Source organism: Acipenser ruthenus, chromosome 10 (genome assembly GCF_902713425.1).
Source record: "Acipenser ruthenus chromosome 10, fAciRut3.2 maternal haplotype, whole genome shotgun sequence".
Taxonomy (NCBI): Eukaryota; Metazoa; Chordata; class Actinopteri; order Acipenseriformes; family Acipenseridae; genus Acipenser; species Acipenser ruthenus.
In genome coordinates this window covers 10,039,493-10,060,276 of record NC_081198.1, presented here as the reverse complement: position 1 = coordinate 10,060,276, position 20,784 = coordinate 10,039,493, and the positions used below count along the sequence as shown (strand labels likewise).

At 36.3% G+C, this 20,784-nt stretch overlaps 2 protein-coding genes across 4 annotated transcripts in view; one reads left to right on the top strand and one right to left on the bottom strand.

The window, feature by feature from the left end:
* Window positions 1–5,451, top strand: part of LOC117408296 (retinal-specific phospholipid-transporting ATPase ABCA4-like) — a 37,204-nt gene extending 31,753 nt beyond the window's left edge. For both annotated transcript variants that reach the window (XM_059031700.1, XM_059031699.1), the window contains 10 exons: window positions 58–187; window positions 343–463; window positions 637–699; window positions 804–910; window positions 1,381–1,522; window positions 2,472–2,606; window positions 2,802–2,905; window positions 3,361–3,453; window positions 3,553–3,802; window positions 4,328–5,451. In XM_059031700.1, the coding sequence (XP_058887683.1) occupies window positions 58–187; window positions 343–463; window positions 637–699; window positions 804–910; window positions 1,381–1,522; window positions 2,472–2,606; window positions 2,802–2,905; window positions 3,361–3,453; window positions 3,553–3,802; window positions 4,328–4,453 (1,271 nt within the window). In that variant the 3' untranslated portion in view covers window positions 4,454–5,451. The remainder of the gene's footprint in view (window positions 1–57; window positions 188–342; window positions 464–636; window positions 700–803; window positions 911–1,380; window positions 1,523–2,471; window positions 2,607–2,801; window positions 2,906–3,360; window positions 3,454–3,552; window positions 3,803–4,327) is intronic.
* A 143-nt stretch (window positions 5,452–5,594) lies between these two features.
* On the bottom strand, window positions 5,595–20,734 carry tecrl2a (trans-2,3-enoyl-CoA reductase-like 2a). Of its 2 annotated transcripts, XM_059031701.1 has the most exons (14): window positions 20,603–20,734; window positions 13,457–13,507; window positions 12,200–12,251; window positions 11,734–11,778; window positions 10,690–10,716; window positions 10,328–10,431; window positions 9,760–9,875; window positions 9,551–9,656; window positions 8,702–8,774; window positions 8,506–8,549; window positions 8,211–8,268; window positions 7,872–7,960; window positions 7,575–7,620; window positions 5,595–7,494 (listed from the first exon to the last, which is right to left on the bottom strand). In XM_059031701.1, the coding sequence occupies exons 1-14, from the start codon at window positions 20,624–20,626 to the stop codon at window positions 7,367–7,369; spliced, it is 963 nt and encodes a 320-aa protein (XP_058887684.1). In that variant the 5' UTR covers window positions 20,627–20,734; the 3' UTR covers window positions 5,595–7,366. The 2 variants fall into 2 exon arrangements, with proteins under 2 accessions (XP_058887684.1, XP_033869098.1); XM_034013207.3 differs by lacking the exon at window positions 10,690–10,716 and having other exon boundaries at window positions 20,603–20,732.
* Window positions 20,735–20,784: the final 50 nt, after the last annotated feature.

Sequence of the window (20,784 nt, the reverse complement as noted above, 5' to 3'; positions counted from 1 at the left end):
CACTGACAAAAACACTCCTCTAATATTGTGCTTCTGTTGTTTGCTCTTGACCAAAAGGTGAAGACTATGTCGTGAACCCTTTTCACTGGAATTTTCTTGGAAAGAATATTTTTGCCATGGCAGTTGAAGGCGTTGTATATTTTGCCCTGAATATCTTGATCCAGCATCGCTTCTTTCTTACTCACTGGTATGATGGTAGATTTGTAATTTTATGTCATACAATACCGCAACACCTGAGTTTATTTATTAGTAACACTTTTAAATAAGTTTCAATTAGTTACATCTGATCAAACTATGTGAAAATACATTAAATGCAGATTAAACTATTTGTTTTGCCTCTAGGCTATCTGACGGAAATACCTCTCCTATCATTGATGAAGACCAGAATGTTGCAGAAGAGAGGGAGAGAATGAACAAAGGAGGAAGCAAGAATGACATTCTGAAAATCAAAGACTTGTCAAAGGTGAGACGCATGAGCCATGCAGTATTGAGATGTTTTGTTCAATGCCACACATTCCTGTTTAATTTCATATAACAAAATGCCAGTTTACTAACTCAAAAAGGGAAGAATATTCTAAAATCAAGCACTGTACTTAAAATGCTTCTATGTAATCACGGAAAACTATGTCTTTCTAGACCTATATAGGCAGAAGCAGACCAGCTGTAGACAGAATTTGTGTTGGGGTCCCTCCAGGAGAGGTATGTCACTGTAACACACATTTGAATAGTTTGATATGTGGGATTTAGACTACTTGAATTTTAATGGACTTGTTTTGTATGCTTCAATAGTGTTTTTTTTCCAGTGCTTTGGCCTGCTGGGAGTGAATGGTGCTGGAAAGACAACCACTTTCAAAATGCTTACTGGAGACACTGATGTTACTTCTGGAGAGGCCTCTGTAGCTGGGTACAGGTAAACAGAAGGATTTCAAAAGCTTTCAGAAGCTGAAAAGCAGATGTTTTTATCCTTCATTCTCACTCCTCCTTTTATTTGTTTATTTTTACTAACTTTGTTTAGAGACACAGTTAAGATGCAATTGTCATAGCCAGACAAGTTTAACATTTCAATGTATTAATTCATGTAGAAGGGATTGAGAAAGACTGGGGGTGGGGGGGGTGGGGGAATCTAATTTAAAAGCACAGAATCTAGTCTTTTTTTATAAAATGTTCCCAGTGTTTTAGATCCTACTACTTCACCTGGTAGGCTATTCCATGCATTTATAAGTTTTTTTAAACTTATCTAAACTTACCTTTACTCTGCTTCCATGTAAAAATTTAAAAGCATCCACAGATTATTTTTCAGTTAGGAGCCTCTTAATACTGTAGAAACCTTTGCCATTTTGGTATAAATGTGGGTATTTCTTTGTTTTTGCTGCTGTGTAGCATCCTGACCGACATCCTTGACATACATCAGAATATGGGATACTGCCCTCAGTTTGATGCCATTGATGATCTGCTGACAGGGCGTGAACACCTCCAGCTGTATGCTCGTCTTCGTGGGGTCCCGGGGAATGAAATCAACAGGGTGAGCCCGGCCTACACTGAGAGTCACTCTCTTTACTGCTGTGACAGTCGTTGGACAGCCACATACTCGTGGGCCACACAACACAAAGTTAGAGTTGTCACAAGGATTAATTTTCTTTTTGTGAATTCAAGGTGTAAAATAACTTGTATTTAATTTTGCTGCCATTTTATCTTAAAGTTTTTTTCTGACTTTGTTCATTTGTTCAGACTCCGATATTGTAAATAGTTTATATTCTGTATCTTAATTAGGACAGGTTATTTCCATCTCACTAATGAGCAAAGACTGATAACTCATTAGTCTTGAGTGAAAAATAGCTTTTTCCTCCCCCTGAGCAAATTTTTTTTTTTTAGTGGTCTCATAATTTATGACCTCATTAATGAGTCTTAAAAAAGAATTATTCTGACAAAAATAGAGCTATAGAGCCATTGAGGCGCAGTACTGAGAAACATGGAAAAATATGGTTGAAAATATTCACTGCAGAGCAATAAAACCTGACAGATCACAAGATCCCAGTGCCACCACTATGGGTTATCACTGAGCTGCAGGTGTTTTTGCCTGTACTGGTTGTTTACAGTTGCCCGTAACCCATGGTGTGGACATCCTACATTTTCCATCTACTATACTTTTACTTTCTACAGGCCCTTCACTAATTCACTGCTGGAAGTCAGATAGCAAAATAACGAGGTAGCTCTGTCTTTGACTGGAATGGTTTTAAATTATTCACCAATTTTACCCAAACTTCTCAAGCCAGTCCACTTTAATCATAACTAGAAATAAAGAACAGGACTTTTAGTCTGTTTTTACATGTATCATTTGATTATCAATAGGACTGGGTGAAGCTGAGAATACAAAATGTTAAAGATGGTCCACGAAATGTGAAATATGAAGAACTTGAACATTCCTGATAAATGTTAAGAACCTCCTGATCCAATCCCCCAATGCATTTCAGGTGGCAGAGTGGGGCATCCAGAAGCTGGGTCTCGCTGACTATGCTGAATGCTTTGCTGGGACGTACAGTGGTGGAAACAAACGCAAACTCTCCACTGCTATTGCACTGATAGGTTGTCCTCCCTTAGTTCTCCTGGTAGGTGGCGCGATTGTATAACCATGTCATATATTAGTGTTTTCAGACAGTACTTACAAGTGCTGTATGTGTGAGTAAAGAAATGTGTTCTAGTTGTGTTTCTGTATTCGTCAGTAACTTGCTATGAGGGATGGGTTCATACCTTTGATAATGTACTATAAATTCTACTTGGTGTCCCTTGGAACTGCACATTAGGATGAGCCCACAACTGGAATGGACCCACACTCCCGACGCTTCTTGTGGAATTCCATTATGAGTGTCATTCGAGATGGGAGAGCTGTGGTGCTTACATCACACAGGTAAGGCTGACCAGTCTTCATAGAGATGTATTTATTTGAAGAGATATTCTACCCTGCAGGGTGGCTCACCCTTATAGTCATAGTTTTATTTTGTTTATTTTACTGTACAGTAACTTAAGGATTTTTCCTCGAACTCTGATGGCCATACATAACCACTAATTTAAGGTTGTGGTGTTTGTCTTATGCCCTTAAGTTTTGGCTTCTGATTACCAGACTAATTAATGAAAAACTCCAGAGAACATTTGCATGGCCATTTTGTTTCAAGAAGTTATTACCCATACACTCATTGGCCAATTTTTTCACACTAGTGACTATGCATGTGTATTAAAATGTCATTTTAAAAGAACAAGTATTTAATAATGTAGCAGACAAACAGAACTAGTCTTGCTTCCAACTCATTCCTACACATGCTTCAGGAAACCGGTTTTACTTCACCATCTTGTCTCTGTTCATAGTATGGAGGAATGTGAAGCCCTTTGCACCCGTCTGGCTATAATGGTGAATGGAACATTCAAGTGTCTAGGGACTATCCAGCATCTCAAATATAAGTAGGTCATATTTAATTATAATTTCAAATTGCAGACCAGTATAAAGGTCTAAGAAAAAAATCACACTGAATTTAATCAATCGTCTTGCTTTTATTTCAGATTTGGGGACGGTTACGTTGTTACCATGAAAATAAAGGCAGCTAAGCCTGGAGCTCCTCCAGACCTGAACTCAGCTGAAAACTTTATAGAGGCAAACTTTCCTGGCTGCCTTCAGAGAGAGAAACACTACAACACGTTACAGTACCAGATCCCATCCTCGTCCCTGGCCAAGATCTTCCAGCTTGTTGTGTCCAACAAGGAGAAACTCAACATAGAGGATTACTCCGTCTCACAGACCACACTCGACCAGGTACGCAGTTACATTTAGGGCCTGGATTGTGAAAGGTTGGAAAAGTAGTCAAACCTTCATGTTTTAATATGGACTGTCGTGAAATATTGAATGAAAGAAGATTCAGGACACTACTAAATGCATTTGATATAGAACTGTAAAACCTTGGCTTACCTTATTTGAAATGTCTCTAGCAGCCAGCCAGGATGTTTAATAAATTAGATAGGAATGTACAAACCGTATCCTACAGCCGTTGTGAGCAGCAGACAATACATTGTTATTGAGATAATTGTCTTTTAAGGCAGCCATGTGAGAGACTAGACTCTCAAGAGATAAAATAACCTGTATATTGTCAACATGTGGACCATCAAATACAAGTAATACATTTGGATGGGCCTTGGGAATCTTATCTTTGCAACACTATGCTTTCTGTATGTCACTGCTCCCTTTATCCCTGAGCAGCTGAACTTTTCAACTTTAAGAGCTAAATTACAACCAGCCTTGGTTATTGCTCTGCTCATCGCAGGCTCCTCTCTATTTTCTCAGGTGTTTGTGAACTTTGCCAAGCAGCAGACAGGTGAGGATGAGGATCTTACTCTGCACCCCAGAGCTGCTGGGGCGAGGAGGGAGATAAAGGTATCTCCAGTCAACACCACTGCAAAATCATCATGAGGATATGCCAATCGCACATGCAAATGGACGGAAGTATTCAATTTGTCTGATTGGTAGCATTTCAAGTGGCATTATACATCGCATCTAAGTAATTAACCAATCACTGTTACAGAGTTGTCAAATTTAGGAATTTAGGAATCTGTTTAAATCAGAAAACCAAAACTGGGTACAGAGTAATATTCGAATAAAGAAAATAAAAAATAAAAAATTTGAAAACATAACACTGTACTTGTTTGCCATTGATATGTTGTGTGATTTAATGGCACTTAAAATATTTGATTCAACAGCCTTCATCAAAGAAAACTGAAAAACAAATCATGGCTAATAACCTACATACAATAACCGAGGGTTTGTTGAAATTGGGGTTGCTGTTTTTACAACAGCACACTCATACAATGCAGTATTTACTTCTTTTAACAAATTCATTTCTCATTGCTTTTTACAGATTTATTTGATTAAAATGGTAAAACGATACTACTGCAGTATGTAATATAAATACATATAATATTCAATAGGAATGGCACCTGAACAGCGAAAGAACTAGTCCCTTCACTGAAAAACTAAAGAAAACATTTCATCTTTTAACTTTATGAAATGCACCTTGATTTTATTTTTATTTTTTACTTGCTTTAAATGTGTGTTTAATGCTCAGAAGATTTTTCACATTACAGTGCTAACAGATAGGACTTTGCAAATAATCATACACAGGTAATGTGAATGTGCAGATATTTGCTGGACTTCACTAACAGGATTTTTATTACTGCACTATCTATTGGGAATTATTTTTGACTCCAGCTTAAAAAATACCCAACATCTTTGCTGAGTAAATACATCATTAGCAAAACCTCTTGCTCTAATATCACCAATGCAAATGGTAAGTTATCTGTGAATTTGTGACCAAAATCTATTAAGCATGTACAGATTTCTTTAGTTTTAGTTAGAAGAAAATGCATACTGTACATAACAAGCAATAAATAAAGCTATAATTGAAAGACGTAGCTTGTTGTAGTGTACGTCAACATTATTCTTTGCACTTTTGTTGAAATGTTTGTTGATTGTCATTGACATTAGCACTATATATTGAACAGATTCCAAAGCACATTGTTTTCAGAATTATAATTTAATTAGTTTATTCAAAATGTACACTTTGGATACAAAAAGTCAGTGTAATAGCATCTGAAATGTATGGCTACATTCGCCTGAAACAGAGAACTACATAAAAAGGCTCGCACCTGAGAAGAAAGGAGCTTTTCAGTATACTCTTGGTATTAGCAATGCTGTTATGACACACATTCCAATACAAATATTGTGAGTGGTAATGATGTAAGGAGGCTGTGTGGTCCAGTGGTTAAAGAAATGGGCTTGTAACCAGGAGGTCCCCGGTTCAAATCCCACCTCAGCCACTGACTCATTGTGTGACCCTGAGCAAAGCACTTGTGCTCTGTCTTTCGGGTGAGACGTAATTGTAAGTGACTCTGCAGCTGATGCATAGTTCACACACCCTAGTCTCTGTAAGTCGCCTTGGATAAAGGCGTCTGCTAAATAAACAAATAATAATAAACACTTATGAGCAGATAACACTCTGTTTACCCATCATTGCCATGTTTTTTAGATGCATTATTTTTGAATCAACACTTGCGCTCCATTTTCTTTTTTTTTTTAGCACCTTTCTTTTGCCTCTCAGCCTTAAGAATCTAATTTCTCTCATTGCTGGTGCAACATCATGTTTTCCTACTTCATTACTGTACTTAATTCATACGTACTCTAAAGCTGCTGAGTTAGTTCCTGATGTTTGTTCTAGCCCTATTCCAAGGGGAGTTCATAGAAGAGTAAACCTTTCATTATGACCCTCAATTAATTCTTGATGAGTATGTTATGAATTACTAATTTTAATTGATGGAAACATGTTGCATCACTCTCACATGTAATAGACTACAGCTGTATTAAGAGCATGATTTTAAAAGAGACAAAAATACTGGGCTGCAAAAGTAAAAAAAAACTGATTTAAGTCACCAAATAACTGCATTTGTATTTTATAAGCAAGGTCTTTTATTTTAATTTCTGTATTGGATGACTGGTCAATGTTTAAGAAAAAAATCTGTGCATATAATTAATTTATTGTTGAGTGGGTAAATCATCAGGAGGAATATTGGGAGGGAGGGATGGAAAAACAGCATTTACATGCTGGGCCAAATGTTGAGTCTTGCTTATAACAGTGGTAACAGATCAGTTTTAATGTACATCTATTTGTAGAACGCATGTTTCGTGGTCAAAATCAGGTTGCAAACAATTGTGTGACCTTTTTCTCACCCTGGTAACCATGCTACAGTTCTTGCTTTTTAAAGCCTAGCCATGGCAATTCTTTCTCTTTACAGAACACAAGAGCATGGTAGCAAACTTTTTAAAGACACACACCTGATTGACTTATCCATTGTGTAGAGGTTAGGAAAAAAAAAGTTGCTAGACTAAGTGTCAAAACCAAAGAGGGAAATTCTGGCAGCACAATAACAGTGAATTAAGGAATGATGAATGGAGAAAACAAACACATAAGACTGCATGGCTGCTTGGCTAATTCAGTGCAGATGCTACACTGAGCCACTGCTTCCATAAGTCATGCATTTGTGGTCTCTCAAATGTGACTAATAATGTATTTTTTAAATATATGTTTGGGGTAAAGTGAATAGAGCTGCACCATGCTGTCCTAAAAGCAATTATAGCTCACCCATGTTAACTAAATCAAAAACACATAAAGTGCATACACCTAGATCAACTTTATAGCTCCAGAATAGTCCTGTTACTGCATATAAAGACATTTTTAATGGCACTATATAATTGCTAACATATTGGATTTAATTTAGGCCATATGCAGCTTTATGTTGCATCTCTTATTCCATCGAACAGCTTGTAATTTCCTTACAACAAGAAAGGAATAATCGGCATCCTGAGGTCGGGGTACTCTTTAAACTCCCTTATGTAGGTGTAGTGCTTGCCTTTCGCCCAGATGGTCATCTGAATGAAGCCGATGAGTGTAAACAGACCCACTAAATAAGAAAAAAGAAAGTATGTATTTAAAATGTAATTATTAATAGTGAATACATGTGGAATAAATTATGGACCCTACCTGGCACACATTGTGTCATGATTGTAAAGCTGAACCAGGCTCCAGCCTACAAAGACAAAAACATGTATTACAGACTGAGGCTCTATGCGCATTACATCAAACAACTCTTGCACTTGCTCGGCTGGCAATTTCTTGATATAAAGCTGTTTTCTAATCCTAATAACACACCCTGTGCTGTTATTGTTACTTTTTTCATCTCACAGATCACTAATTGAGCTACATACTATTTTAGGGTCAATGTACAGCTGACAAAAATACCGTGCTTTATTGTGAAAGTCAGTGAGTATGTAAACTTACCTCATAGGTATAATTGGGGCATGACACAAAGAAGAAAAGCCATGTGAAGGGGTTTTTGGTTGGATAGGGAATCTTTCTAGCCTTGGATCCTATTGGCGAGACAAAAACATTCCACTGACTATGGAAACATTCCCCATGTGTGTTGAGGTTATGTACCAGGAATATCTTTACAAGTCAAAGGACATGCGTGTAACTGATGCTTTGATAACAAAATGTCTTGGAAGTATCCAACAAAGAGCTTTAAAGTCTATTTTGTATTATTTCTTCTGGATTGTATGTACGGTCCACAACCAAAGCTAGCGTGGTGAGATACAAAATCATACATTTTATCAGACTTACCATCACTCCTCAAATTATTGAGAGTTAAGTTAATAGAAAAGTTGCCAGCCTGACATATCTGAAAGAGAGACAATAAGACATTCATCATAAGTTAGTAACATGTATTATTCATTTTTAATACATCTCATAGTGGAAACCTCCAAGTGAAATAAAAATGCTTGCAATGTGTAACATGTTCTTGATGTTTGCTTAACACATATTTAATAAGGTATCTTCATGGTGTAAGGTAGTGTAGTTAACCAAAAAAATCAGATTTTTTCTTGATTGATTTTCAGTAGCTGTGCAAAATACATACCACAAACATTGCCAGTGCGTAGTTGACTTGCTTATTTCCGTAATCTGAAAAATCAAAGCACACAAAGAACATTATTTTACAATTCATTTTGAATAGTGGAAAGAGAGTCACAGTTTCACCACTGTACAGTGAACAGTTTTGTATTAAACATGTCTTACAGCTTAGTCAGGACTGTATGTTTTCAGGTAATACCTACAAGGTGGAGTGTAAAGAGGGTGGTTGATGTAATAGGCGAGCCATGCTGCAAATCCCCAGTAATATAAACAGTTCTGTTTGAAAAAAATAATAAAATTATTATATGTTATGAATGTGTGACTTTTATAAACATAAAACTTCAACTAGATTACAATAGCAATGCTTTATTATTGAAACTGCTTTGAGATTTGCCAATACTTCTAGGCCCCATTGTATATGAGTAGAAAATTCAAGGACAGTGTTCCTCTGTAACTAATCGTAGTCGTGACAGATTTAAGGCACAATTTGCATGATCAGTGGATCTTAAAGTGCATTGTGAAGCATTCTCTTCAGAATGATTTTAAATAGCAGGGCCCCTGCTGACTAGGAGTATTGATTGGGTTTGGTGCCAAAATAAGTGCTAGGAAAGATACTGTCACAATATTGTTGTATTGACCCACATTTATTGTGTACATCAGCAATGCCTACTAAGAATGTCTACATGATGACAAATATCTACATCTAACAATATTAGAAACACAATTTAAGAATGTGATAATTATATACAGCATTTTAACCCATGAGTAATAAATAAATAATCTGAAATATTTTGCTCAACACAAGTCTGTGACATGACAATCAGACATGTTCAAATGAGTTAAAGGTTTTTGAATAGGGATGGAATCTCATGCAGTTTAGGAAGTATTAAGGAATGTTTTGTTGCACAATGTATGAATTCAGGCCAGACAAATTATTTGATAATTTAATATGGATTGGCAGAATAACGTGCTGTCTACTGTTTAAATGAAAAAAAAAACTTAGATGTATTTTGAAATTATAAGGAGAAATAAAAACAACAAAAAAAACTTACCCTCACAATATTTCTGAGTGGCATTGTACCATGGGAGAAACGATGCACAAATATTGTTTCAACCAAGCGTTTGATATAATGGATTGAGTGACATACACAGGCCAGGCTGGAGGGAGAGAAGAGCAGTAGAGCAGTACAGTTTAGAGTTGTGGGTGAAGATGAAGCTAATGGAGGTACTAGAAAGGGTATCAAGCCAGTACAACACTTACGTCACGGCAGGATATGGGCTGGACGTGAACGCGTGCTTATGGCGATAGATATATGGAAGTCGGAAATAGAACAGTAGATATATAAAGAGCGGACCTGCATATTCAGAGAGAAACACCTATGAAAGATGCAAACAAAACAGAAAAGAAAAGGAAAGTTTGAAGGCCTTGTATGGTAAAATTGTGGAAACCAAAACCCCCTGGTTGTAAAGAGCACTGATCAAATGTTACAACAGTTCTGTCGTAAGGCCTAAGACTGGTACTCTTTATTTGGATTTGCTGCTTGTCGCTGCTGGTTAACTTACCATGAGCTCAACTTGGAATTAAAGACATATTTGAAATCGTACCGAACCATCCCCAGACTGAATTTCCTGGCCTTGCTTCTGGCCTCGGTACTTATGATTCCTTCATGTAGTACATAATGCAATTACACAATGCAGTTACACAATTGCAATTTAGACACAATGCAATTACAGTGTAATTAGTGCTTAACTTAAAATACAATAAAGGTAGGCATTAATAGTAAAACAGAACATAATTTATCAATAGGACCGCCTGTGGTGATACTCACCATTGTCCAGCCAACTTGGGGACCTAAGTCTTTGAAATAGAGAGTAGCTGTTGTGCCTACAGGGAGATTCTGCAAGATCTCATCGTCCTTTAATGCTTTCCCCTCTGGAGGCACAGAATGTATTGTAAGGCACAGTTAATGACATCATGACAGTTAAAGTCACAGTTAATGACATCTAAATAATGTGCAATGACTCATTTAAGTGATATATACAAGGGTGACACATAATGAGTGTAAATGGAGTAAGGAATAATTATGAAAATTAGATTTTAGGTTAAATCACAGTAAAATTACATTAAAGCAGGGGAGCCATTACTCTTTATAAGCACACTCCTAACATGGACAAAAACACACACACTTACTCAATGACTGAATAAATCCTTCGTATCCTTCAAAAATAAATACATGTCATTAACTCTGAAGTGATTTGGTGAGCAGTGAACAAACGGTTAAAGCTATTTAAATTTATGGAAATACCTTAAAAATATATATATATATAATTTATGTCTAACAAGTTAAACAGCAGGCTCTATTTAAATCCTCAAGTATGAGGGCTGACATGTTATGCTGATACTACAGGGATTAAAACTAACCTGATAAATGTTTTCAGGTTACACATACCAGATTAAAGATTCTATGTGTTATCATACACTGATCACTGTTAAATGTTATCTATAAGGTACTAACATAGTTTACCTTTTCTACTCACCATTATCTTTCATCACTACTAACTGAAAAATGTTTGCTAATGCTTAGAACATAGAACTAACTGTGTCTGGCAGGCTGACAACCTATACAGTTTCAGCTGTTCAGTGATTAGTTACACTGTTTACAGCATCACTGACTGTAGGGGATCAAAACTTTCTAGTTCAAGTCACCCAGTCAATATTTTCGAATACAATTTTTTTTTCTTTGAACAAACCTGTTTTATTTAATTATTAGTTAACAATAATGCTGCCTTCTCATGTTGTTAAAAAATATATATATATATATGGATTTTGGGATCCCTTTGGGAAAGAAGTCTCTCTTTAATAGGGGCCTCTGTCTAAAATGAGCTCTGGTCCGGCCATGCACAAACCAGCAATAGAAGATGGAGTTACAGGTCACGGCATGAGGCTAGACCTATATATAAACATGCCAACAGACCACCCACACATTACATTTTTTACAAGCTTTTTACATAAAATAATCAGGTACTGTTTTAAATCATTCATAATCATCTGCCACACCTAGATTCTAGGGATTGGGTGCATCCATTTCCATTCTTCCATCAATTGAAACTTAGGCAGCAGCTAAGGAAATGTTTGTGCTTAAATTAAACACTGTACATTCTCTAGAAATGGATGCTGGCCATAAAAATATAATGTGCAAGTGGCATTCCGTGGCAGCTTCTGGTACATGCTTACTTGGATCAAGCTTAAGGGCCTGTCTTGATGGGTACCACTGAGGGTCTGCAAAACAAGATTTATAGTCAACAGTAAGACAACATGTTGTTTAAGATCACAGTACTATTTCTGATAAATCGTCTGCTGAAATATAGGCAAACACTATTAACTAACAGCTATAATTTTGAATGACTTTTTAAAAATTTGTATTTCTAATTGTGCTCACTGTAATCTGACTGTGCAGATATTTAAACATGTTCAGAAATGGAATGTCAAACAGAAACGACACTGGACCAGATAATGCATGGATATTCAGAGATGTGAGTATTAAGCATTTGTATACAGGCACTCAGCGATCAAATGTCAGGCCTGTACTAGTGTCCATGGCGATCACACCATTATACAGTACTTTTTATTTTGACATCAATCCTTAATTATGAATAATGAATAAATAATTAAAACACTAAAGACATTATTCTCCACTTACACACTTTATGAAACAAGCACTTGATTTCTCCAATAGTGGCATGAGGTTCCACCTGTCAAACAAAGAAAAATGGAATATTTCAGTATGTGGGAGATAAGAACGCTCATTTGAGCTGGGATGTGTTCTGTCTGGTTCATATGTTCTATCTGGAGCTATGCATACTGTAAGTAGCATCATTAATGTTTACATTCACAGTGTTATTAATAATGTTAAAATCATTTACCAAGTTTATTTTAGAAAACATATTTTATTCAATGTTTTGCAATGGAAATTATGGCAGTGGAAACTTGATTTTAGACTAAACCTAAACTTAAACCTATGGCTATTGTATGTGATGTATTACTGTAAGAATCTTAAAAACTACCAGCCACATCTAAACCCTTTAACAATGGTTAATACAAGTGTTTAATTGAACATGTTTCCTCTATTTGCTCTGCTATGAATGTAAATACACACAACAGCTGTCACTGTCCAATATCAACATAAAATCAGCACTCAGCATTCACAATGATCCACCATTTGCCAGGGTTATCGACATGTTTTACAGGTATTATACTGAGGCACAGAAAGGGTGCCAAAACACAAGCCGATTTGTAAAGTTCTATCTTGCTTTTTAATTCTAAATTAAACAAATATTGTACAAGGAATTTAGTATTAATTACTAACATGCATTTTTCAATCTTTTGGTCAGGGAGAAAGTGTTGGAGCAAGCAAGGCAAGTTATTAAGACTTGTTTTTGTTTTTTAATTTACAACCCCCACACTCACAGATCTGCAAACTAAAATGACAGATCTCACAAAAATGTAAACAGCTGGGAAGATTGATATAACATAGCAACATGATATAAGTGAGCTTCTAGCCAGGGTACCCTGGCTCAGTCACATTTCTTGTCCAGCCCACAACTGTAATAACATCAACCATACAAACACTTACATGAAGTTTGTAATACAATGTTCTTGCACTTTTGATTGGATGTAATAATGACATGTAATAAATCCTAAAACATAGACTACTAAAATGTGAAGACTGTGATCCTGCTAAATCACTTGCATGTGTCCTTATCTCACTGAAACGCTCACAATTCAAGTTATTAATAAAAGCTGCTCTATTGTTATCCACCCCATGTTCTTTTAAACAGGATACACATTTCTTGATCTTTGGTCACTCACTTTAAATCCAGTTAACTTGTGCAACATATAAATCAAGGTACAGTAAAGTCATTGCTTGATCTCATAAAGTATTGCTCTATGTTCTTACCTTGTCCAGAAAACATAGCTGCCCCTTTGTCTTGGGATCAAGGATCTCCACCTCAAAGAAAATATAATTTTTAATTTTAGCAGGCTCGCCCAACTCTGCCATGTTCTGTGCACATGCTTTCTTAATAAAATAGGCAACACAGAATTAATCCCTTAACTCCACTGTTGAGGGGCCATATTCCCTTTTAACGACTAAAGCATTAAGAAGAAACAGTCATCTCTGAAAAGGTGCAGTTTTGTAGATGCTAATAAGAAATTGCTGTGTTGTTGCCATCTCAAACTAGCAGTTAGCCAAGGATATGGGATCGTAATGTCGATAGTGACCTCACTGATATATTAGCTTTTGCAACTGGGGAATAAAATGCAAAGTTTCCAAACTCTGCCAGAAATAATACCAAAGCAGAGATGCATCTTAAAAAACCCTGCACTTGTATTCTTAACAGCGCTACATTGCTTAGGAAACCACACAATGCAGGTTTCTTATATGCAAGAGTAAAATAGCATTTTAATTTCAACAAAATGAATCTGAGGCCTCTCGGGTTTCAAAGTTGCCTGCATTAACACAGGGTCAAGTTGATGCTATCCTTATATTCTGGGCATATGTGTGCCAAACAGTATCTCCTTCACAAAATAATAGGCTCTGTACCAGAAGAAACTAGAACATTGCTTTCAATTCATCAGACACAAAACAGAAGGTAGTTGGGAACTTGAAATTGATTCATTCCTTGCATAAACACAGTTGCACAAATGATATTAATGTATTTAATAATTACAATGGAATGTACTCAATGCTTAAGCATATATCAAAACTTTTGCTTTGCTTTTAAAAAATGGTATGTTGCTTGTGCTGATTGTATTTATTAATGGGAATGATTTCAGATGGACCTTAGCCTCATTTGAAATACAAATTATATTAGCAACTCACTACATTTCCAGGTTTGTGGTGATGTACAATGCTGAGAAAACAGTTACGCAAATTTAGAATTAAGCTAAAGCAAACCTGATAATGTAACACCCTCAATCTGCAAACCCTCCTGCTTCTATAATTGTAAGTTATCTGCATATTGGGATGGTTTTACATTATGTGCTTTACTAGGACCATTGTAGTGCAGTATTGAATACACCCGATTTGTGTGTTTTAGAGTTTTCAGTCAAGGCTGACTTGCTGTTGTTGTAATTATTGGAAAGTTCCTCAGTCTGTTTAGTTGCAGGGACATAAATCGCTTCCCCGTATAATCTTACCTACCATGGCACTATGACGGGCTCCCCCTAGCGGTTGATGAATACATGAATGGTTGAAAGTCTAGCAACAACTCAAACAGGAATTGTTTTTACTGCATCAAAATGTGCCTTTATAGAAATAACAAACCAAAAAAAAAATAGTTTAAGTTTCATGAATAAGGTTGAGCTAACTTTGCACTGAAGCAGCACGCTGGTAATTCTTACCAAGCACAATTGAACTAATGCATTAAACATGGAGCCCCCTAGTGGTTGAACTATGTAACTAACAGAGACAATATTTGGTATGAAACATTTTGCCTGCCCAGTAGTGACTTTTGATAGATTAGCCGAGCTATGAAAAGTCTAATATTTAATCAGTAAAAATATTGTGACACTTTCATGCTATGAACGTTTTGGTGAGTGATCCTTGATCTCATGACACAAATATTTTGTCACTGTTCTAGACTTTAATGTAAAGTACTGTTTTGAATGTATTTATTAAAGTATTTCATTATTATTATTATTATTATTATTATTATTATTATTATTATTATTATTATTATTATTAATAATAATAATAATTAATTAATTAATTTATGTATTTATTTATTTATTTATTCATTTATTTATTTATTTATTTTTAAATAAACAACGGTTTTTAAAGGCATTTTGAGGAGGACTGGTAATATACTATGTATTTGATATGGCGCATTAAGGCAATAGTTCTTGGCTTTCAAAAGGAATAACAGATAAAGATTTTAGCCAGCCTTTTCTTCTGGGCCGTGTGGCACATTGCTTGCTGGTGATGTTGCTGGAGGTGGAATGGCAGGAATGGTTTGCAGGCTGTTTGTGCAATTTACAAAAATAATTGATCTTGTCTTGCAATTTGCAGAAAAAGGTTACATCATGGTGATGAGGGGCACTGGTGGCTGTTGTTGTCAGCACCCTACACACATTTTTATGAGAATGCATTCTCAGCAGGAGAACAGCAGTTGAAAGGATAACTGCATTCATTTATGACTATCTGATTGCTTTGGGTCCAGTATCTGACACCATCAGAAGCTCTTTCATATATATATATATAAAGATAGATAGATAGATATGGAAATTTAGGTTAATGTAAACCCACACTTGGGATTCATAAAATTTTATAGGACACCATACTTAATGTCTCTAAAGACTTACCAGAACCCAGGTCTACAGTGTCTCTGCAATCAATTTAACAGCACCAATTATACTAGTATACAGTATAGTGCCTTTTATACATAAGCTATGAATTTCAGGCATGTTATCGTGTTTATTTTTGGTCTTTGTCTGTATAACCGCTAGGCACAAGACAGCAGCACAGCGATGGCGTTGTCCACACTGCATGCCCAATTTTTTCTCTATGTCTTTCTCATTACATTTGAATCTTCCCCTTCCGGCTGTCCTGGTTCCAACATATTGACCACATGATTCCATTTCCATAATCAGCTTCACTAGAAAGATCTTTATAAAGGTACTGAATCAAAAATAACCACTTACATACACTGCAATGCAAAACAGCAGCACATTATTGTCAGCCCAATACCAATCATGTTATATCTTGTGACAAAAAAAATGTAATTAAATTAAAATGCGTAAGTGTTTATTTCTGACCAGCTAAATTTAACTTAGAGGTAAAAGTGGCAATACTATATTTATTATATTCCCCTCTTGTGTAAACTGGAACTTTTTCTGGTCTTATCCATAGGCTGGCCCCTTCAACAATGCTCTCTAATTCCATGCTAATATCATAGTGTATTAATGTGTTCACTGTGTCTGGACACCATTTATGACGAGCATGCTGTTCCATTGATTGCTCTCCACACCCCCTTTTAGCAGGTCCATTAAGGTCTCAAAAAGAATGTTAATAAAGCATTCATTCTCAGGCAGCTTGAATGACCACACAGTGCTCACAACAGGAAAAGTTTAGAGTTGATTTTAAAATACAATGCTACACACAATTAGAGTTGATTTTAAAATACAATGCTACACACAATTAGAGTTGATTTTAAAATACAATGCTACACACAATTAGAGTTGATTTTAAAATACAGTGCTACACACAATTAGAGTTGATTTTAAAATACAATGCTACACACAGTTACCAATTCTCAGCACAGGTCTCTAAATAACAAGTCATCATTTTTCATTACAGGCTCAAAATCACTCTATGAACAGGCATCTGAGCATGGCAGCATTAGGCAGCTGAACTGTTGCTATAATGAGACACCAGCACCACTTCCTGCAACACCTGATATTCACTGCAATTCTGAACAGGCTTGACACAGGCTAGTTTCTGTGATCTGATGGAATCCCAATCTTAATGTGAAAGGCTGTAGGCCAGTAATCCTCACCAGCTATCGTAAGCTGAAGCCAGAGGTCAAGCCTGTGGAAATCAGGATGTCGGGTCACCATACATTTACTTTTAACGCATTGGGACACATGACCCTTTAGAAACACCTGATAAAGGTCAACAGTTTGGGCTTAGCAACACTACTAGTGACTGGTATCCTGCCTCTACTGCACTTTTAAAAACATAAACTAGCTTTAAGTCACTTGATGATACAGTGTAACAAAACAGTACAGTACAAAAGCAAACTTTTGAATCCATATCGACTTAGTGTTTTTTGTTTCGTTGCTGCTCTTTTAATCTTAATTACACTGTCAACTTTGATCTACAGCACATGCACAGCAGCTGCAAGCTGTAATTTGCTCTGAAAGCACTTTTACCAATACGGCTCAGCAGAGCTGTCACTTTTAAATTGCTCTTTTACTGGATAGTGTAATAACCTTGTGATGGATGCCTAAAGGTTAGCTGAATACTCAGCAAAAACACAGCAATAACTACATTTATCCAATTACCTTTATTCTTACAAAAACACTTCCGATTTAATAAGTGCATTTGAACACTGACACTGTGCTTTGAAACCCTTTGCTTTGGTGTACAGTAGATGTCATTCACTGTTGACTTCATTTAAATTTGTGTTAAAAAAATAAAATAAAAAAACACACACATAAGGGGCTCCCGAGTGGCACATCCAGTAAAGTCGCTCCACGTGGAGTGCAGGATGCGCCCTATAGCCTGGAGATCACAGGTTCGAATCCAGGCTATGTCATTAACAACCGTGACCGGGGGTTCCAAGGGGGTGGCACACAATTGGCTGAACACCACCCGGGTAGGAGTGCTTAGGTCGGCAGGACAATCCATGGTTCACCGCGCACCAGCGACCCCCATGGCTGATAGGGCACCTGTGGGTCTGCAGTGGAGCCATTCAGATCTGTGTTGTCCTCCAGCACTATAGGTCTGGTGGCTTCGCTGTGGATCCGCAGTGCGGAAAATGACGGCTTGGTAGGAACATGTTTCGGAGGACGTGTGTTTCAGCCTCTGTGTCCCGAGACTCTGGGGGGTTGCAGTTGTGAATCGGGATTAATAATAACATAGGGAGAAAACTGGGGTAAAAATCATTGGTAACGACTAAAAAAAAAAAAAAAAACATTTTGTGTGTGTGTATATATATATATACACACACACACTGGCTGCTTATTCTTATTTTATAAATCCTCAGACCAATGAATAATGAATAATGATAGGAAGAAGTTTTAGAGGTGTAGTAAAACAGTTATCCTACAAGCTCCAATTCAAAAAAACCAATCCCATAGTGTAAAAAATAAAGAATATTTAATTGAATCTTTTTAATATTTAGACATTTCAAATACAGAATCAATTTAAAAATAGACTGGTATCCAACACTGACACATAACAATTATCTAATATACCAAAATAAAATTAAAAGTAGCAAGTAGATCTGATTATCATCATATTTTGATTATATAATATTCTAATATTTGGTGCTTAGTGGGGATCAAGTGATGAAAGACAGTAAACGGCCTCACTACTGTTAGATGATACTGTGTTTGGTTGACACTTAGGTGTTTAATGCAGCAGAACATTAGAAAGGTTTGGCTGGAGTTCTGACAGCTGATTTTAATGAGATGATAATACATTCTCATAGTGGAACACTCCTGTGGGAGTATATGGATTAGGGAATGTGTTACCTATTGTACCTCTCTTAGGTCTAAATCATGGTATTCCTGATGATTTCGTTGTCTCCTCTTTAGATATATGCAGCTTTTGGAGCTGTTTTTGGGAAGTAGGTCATTTATAGAGTGGTAAGAGAAAGCACTAAGTATACTCTCGGTTATTTGACTCTTGCTTGTCAGTCAACAAGTAGGGTCAGCAGAGTGGCCTTGAGATCACAAGACTCCCTGTCCCTGCGTGCCCTGTTCATTGCACTTTCTGTTTTCAGCCTTCACATGCACAAGTTGGAACTCTTTGCTACCTGTTCTAAAGTCTACGCCTGCACTGTAATCAACTAGACAGACATTTTAGCTAGTGCCGTGATCAGTGCAGACCTTCTTAAGCTTAAGGGCCTAAGGCACAACAATTGCCATGTTGTGTCATTAATATGTATAGCACGTTGTCAGAATGTATTTATCAAAGTAGGTACAAATAAGAAGTGTACATCAAATGTAAAGTTTACAATGGTAGGAGAACAACCTAAATGTTTTTTTTTTTTTTTTAAATGTGGATTGGTAGCATTTAAAGTGGGTACGATACAATAACCTAAAATATAAAATACAAACTGAATACCTACTAATGTTTCAGTATTCTTATATTGAAGAATACATTAAAATGGGCATAGACATAGAATAAAATATGAGACATTCGATTAGAATGTTAGATTAGGTCTGCTGTTTTGAGTGAAGTTATCTTTTCTGTGCTATTAGAGCATCTTGCAGTTCTGAGTGGAGGTATCTTTCTTAGACCAGTTCAACTCATCGCATTTATCTTTCACAATAGGAAGCGTGGAAATCAACTGTGCCTGTATGTACAGTACATAAAATAAATCCTGAAGGTGCTGTATCTATACACATGCGCCATAAATCAGTAAACTAAATTATCAATAAAAAACGTTATAGTCTGTAGTTTTTCTTTGATTATATTTAGGCATCATGCATTAAATCTTTCCCCTGGGTTTTTAAAACATTTAGCACACAACTAAATGCACTATTCTTTTGAAAGACTGCACTTTTGAGTCTTTGGTACTGAAGAAAAAAGAAAGAAAAAAACAACTTAAAAGTAATGAAAAACTTAAAAGCTTAAAGAACCAGACAATAGTTTGTTTAACACCTTCATTACAGGTTAAAAATAAGAAAACTCTCTGTAATTATAACAACAGCTGGCATCCTAAATTGTTTAGACAAGGCTCATGCTTACAATATCTGACACCACAGAATGGGGACATCCTTTAAACCACTAAATAAATTGAGTAACATAATCTTATATACCGTACTGTACTGTACATACAGTATCCTGTACATTGAATATGTGACTATGACAATTCAAATCCCTTCATAGGCTGTATGTTTAGTTATTTTATGATGAATTAAAAAAAAAAAACATTTTCATACCTCAAAACCATATTTTAAAGTGACAAACTAAATAGCTACAATGCCTTATAAGGAGTAAAAACATCAAAACCAACAATTATCAGTGTAAACAATAAAGTTCAGCAAATAACCAAAGGAGTCTTCAGTTTAGAGAAATAACTTTGCCCTTGGTCACTAACTTAATGTAGCCGAGTTGACACCATTCAATACTACAGAGTGTTATAACTGGAATATTAAACACCGACCGGACCTGCCACAGAATAGGCCCAGATTACTTTGGGTAACAAATCTCTACATACATTTGACCACTACACAACAGTAGATACTCATATTACTCATGCTGACAAAATAAAATTACTCATTGTACACTATGGAAGGGCATACACACTGAACTTGAACTAAAGTGAACGTGTGCATTTGTAATCATTGTCCAGGTTTGTGATGGCCTTACCTCAAAGAAGGTGACCCTGCTCATTTTTTTTTGGTGTTTTTTCCCCCCACAGTAAAGTGAATCGCAGCAGCTCTCTCCCTTTCCTGACAATCACTGTGTCAGAGATTTCTTTCAGCTTACATCCTCCCTCCAAGCACCAGCGATCAGGAAACCTGACACTCTCATTCATGTCTCCACTGGGG